Genomic DNA, 3,505 nt, shown 5'->3' on the forward strand with positions numbered 1-3,505 from the left:
AGACTCTGTTCCATCTGAACATCAGTTCCTAACTCTGGAACAGAGGGATCTACATTTGGAATCACTAGAGAAGAAAGAAAAGAACAAGAACATGAACCAAGACCAGGAATATTGGACTGGGAATCGTCGCTGGGTTTCATCTCTGCTCTGTGTCTTTACAGCCGCTGAGTGTGGAAACCCCTCAGGGCGGGGTCTACCACGGCAGAGGGCTGAGTGGGAAACGAGTGAGTGTCAGTTTAGTGAAAGAGTCTGGAGACGCTGACCTGGTGCTGCTGTGACTCAGCCTCTGTCCTGTCCTGTCCTGTCCCTGAGCAGATCACCGGCGTGTCCATCCTCAGGGCAGGAGAGACCATGGAGCAGGCTCTGAGAGCTGTGTGTAAGGACATCCGCCTGGGGAAGATCCTCATCCAGACCAACCACGACACTGGAGATCCAGAGGTGACGGCCGGTTCTCCTCACTCTGCTCCTCACAGAGTCAGTACAGGTTACTAACCAGCAGGTGGCCTCTCCTCCGTCTGTCCTGCAGCTCCACTACCTCCGTCTGCCCAGAGACATCAGCGAGGACTACGTCATCCTGATGGACAGCACCGTGTCCACAGGAGCAGCTGCTCTCATGGCCGTCAGAGTGCTGCTGGTGGGTCACACACACACACACACACACACACACACACACACACACACATCAGCCAACATTGTTTTTAACTGTAACCAGGTAATGAAAGTCAAACCCACACCCCCGCAGGTTGAAATACTGTTGAGAACCTGGTAACATGTACATTTTTATCTGTACTAACCACTGTATGAGTTGCTGCCACCTAGTGGCTGCAGGCTTGTTATCATTCAAGCGTTACAGCGGTGGTACACTGATGTCCAGCTGTTGTACAGGAAGACCCTCACGCTCCCCCCGGGGGCCCCGCCCCACTATTTGAGAAGTCCTGCACTAATGCATGTGAGTTTCCAGCTGCAGTTCTGACTAACTGGAGCCCTCCCCCGTCTCCCCCCCAGGACCACGACGTACCCGAGGACAAGATCTTCCTGCTGTCGCTGCTGATGGCAGAGATGGGCGTCCACTCCGTGGCCTACGCCTTCCCTAAAGTCCGCATCATCACCACAGCGGTGGACAAGGAGGTCAACGACCAGTTCCACATCATTCCAGGCATCGGTGAGGTTCACACTGCTGACACAAGGGGTCACCAAAGAGCAAGAGACTGAGAGTTTAGTTGGTTTTTTGTTGTTTTCAGTGGGTCTCCTGTTCACACTCTTTAACAGTAGGTGGCGATAATACCCCTGTGATGTGAATTTACACCTGAGTGGCTCATCATTACAGGGCGGGTCCTGAAGGTAGACGGGTTGAGAACCACAGTTTTAGACGGTATGAACTCCTCGTGTTCTTCTCCACAGGTAATTTTGGGGACCGTTACTTCGGCACCGACGCCCCCTCAGACTGGTGTGAGAGTGACGAGGGGATGGACATCTGAAGTCAGGACCAATCAGGGACCAGGATGTTTGGTCACAGACACAGAAAACAAATGGACCTGCTCCTTTAAAATTATTATTTTTTATTCTGATCTGAGGTCTGTGCTGGTCGGCTCTCCTCCTGTTAGTGACGTGACGATGCACAAACTCTGAACTGAGATCAGTTTTAGATCAACAGTGACGTTGGAAACTCTGGAAGTTTCTCTCTGTCGTTCAAATGGACAGTGGAGCAGGAGCAGCAGGAGCAGCAGGAGGAGCAGGAGGAGCAGGAGCAGGAGGAGCAGCAGGAGCAGGAGGAGCAGCAGGAGCAGGAGGAGCAGGAGCCTCCTCCTCTTGAACATGAACACATTTTAATAGAACCAGCAGGAGAACCTTGAGGATCAGTGTTCTGCTCCAGGTCGTTCTCAGGTCACTCTGTGAAGCTGTTCACGTTTGTTGATCGGCTTCACCGAACATTTAACTTGAAAAACCTCTGCTGCTAACCTTTGCGTTTCCATAGTAACAGAGGCTGTGTGTTCCGTTTCCTGTCCGAGATTTAACACCACGGACGTTCCGTCTCAGCACTTAGTCCCGTTCTAACTGTCTTCTAACAGAAGGTCTTGATTCTTTCATTAGCAGAAGAGACTGATCCGCTCCGTGGAGGAAAGCTGGTTCTGCTGATGTTCTATATTTTTATGATAATGTTTTTAATTATTTATTCTTGTTGTCTTAGTGTCTCCATCATTTTGTTAACTGAGAAGTGGAACGTTACCGTCTGTAGTTTCAGTCACAGTTGTGTGTTTGACACCGATTCAGTTTCACCTCAAACTAAATATGACAATATTTTATGTCAACAAAAAAGTACTTTGCAAAAATTTATCTGTGACATTGACTAGATTTTTACTAATTTCTCTTCACAATAAGCAATAGCGCCCCTGGTGGTTACGGTAATCAATTATACAACTGTTTCTTATTTTCAGTAGCACAAAGATGTCTACCTCAAACCGGGTTTATTTACACTGCATATTTAGTTACACATTGAGGTCCATTGTGTCAGAAACAGTGACACCTACTGACGAGACTAAGTCTTAATTGTATTTTTGCTGCTACAATACAGTATTTAATACCATGCGAGTGTTACTTGTTACATGTGGAACCGTTAAGAATCAGCAGTGAAGGCTGTGTCACCTTCAGGTTCTCCAGAACTTTTTACTGTCATTACTGAAAGAGATGCAAACGTGGACTGAAGGCAAATGTTGTTAAAACTATTGAAATAACTTGAACTCTAACTGTTTCTGTTATCTGTACTGTGTGTCACTCTGTTAGCAGTTAGCACCTCCTCCACCTCAGTATGACTGACAATAAAAATCTGTTCACTTTTACCACTTTTAGTCTGTCTGCTTTAGATGTTCAGAAATAGTGGCGGCTGATGAAGAGAGTGCAGTTCATATTAAAGTATTTATATGTTATCTTTTTTTATTTAAATATTTTTCAGATATTTATTTCAAAATATCTAAATAACAAAATATTTTAAAATAGAACCGTGAAAAGATTTAAAATTTGGATCATATTCTTTAAATTGAAACCGCAGCAACCTTTGGCTGCAATCTACGGTAATGTCGTAGTTTGTCCACAGCACGGCAGGCAAGTGCATAATTTTCTGTTTACAGCGGATATGACGAAAAGTACCGGCATCTTGCTGCATTTTCGTATCATGGTAAAAAGCAAAACTATAACTCACTCCAATTATTTTTAGATAAAACTCGTAGAATTGCACGTTACAAAGAAGCGGAAAATGTAAACAACGTAACGTATATTATGTCCACATTTACTGCCATGATAGTTTAATGTTTATATATTCTTTGAAGTAGTTTTTATATGCGAAGTGTTTGTTTCAGAAGGGAAATATCCAAAGTCCAAACTAAAGGGCGGACGTGAACGCAACACTAGCGGCTACAGCAGTGAGTGGCATCAGGTTCGTACACAGGTAAAGTTAGAATCTCCATTTTGATTAGTCTTCATTTACATTGGAAAGTGACGTACAAACCAC

General features: G+C 45.2%; 2 protein-coding genes across 4 annotated transcripts in view; both read left to right on the forward strand.

Annotated features, from left to right (window-relative positions):
• The window catches only part of LOC103381271 (uridine-cytidine kinase-like 1), a 10,509-nt gene extending 7,672 nt beyond the window's left edge, over positions 1-2,837 (forward strand). Inside the window, exons 11-15 of the mRNA XM_008313544.3 lie at positions 162-224; positions 316-438; positions 527-634; positions 1,006-1,162; positions 1,402-2,837. Coding sequence (XP_008311766.1) covers positions 162-224; positions 316-438; positions 527-634; positions 1,006-1,162; positions 1,402-1,478 — 528 coding nt within the window. The 3' untranslated portion in view covers positions 1,479-2,837. The remainder of the gene's footprint in view (positions 1-161; positions 225-315; positions 439-526; positions 635-1,005; positions 1,163-1,401) is intronic.
• Positions 2,838-3,221: 384 nt separating this feature from the next.
• Positions 3,222-3,505, forward strand: part of mpv17 (mitochondrial inner membrane protein MPV17) — a 4,778-nt gene continuing 4,494 nt past the window's right edge. The window contains exons 1-2 of one of the 3 annotated variants that reach the window (XM_017033562.2): positions 3,222-3,252; positions 3,354-3,442. The gene's annotated coding sequence lies outside the window, so the exon portion shown is untranslated. Of the gene's footprint in view, positions 3,253-3,353; positions 3,443-3,505 lie in introns of those variants that run through there. The other 2 variants (XM_025056797.1, XM_025056798.1) reach the window with 2 other exon arrangements.

This window comes from Cynoglossus semilaevis, chromosome 7 (assembly GCF_000523025.1).
Source record: "Cynoglossus semilaevis isolate Cse_v1.0 chromosome 7, Cse_v1.0, whole genome shotgun sequence".
NCBI lineage: Eukaryota > Metazoa > Chordata > Actinopteri > Pleuronectiformes > Cynoglossidae > Cynoglossus > Cynoglossus semilaevis.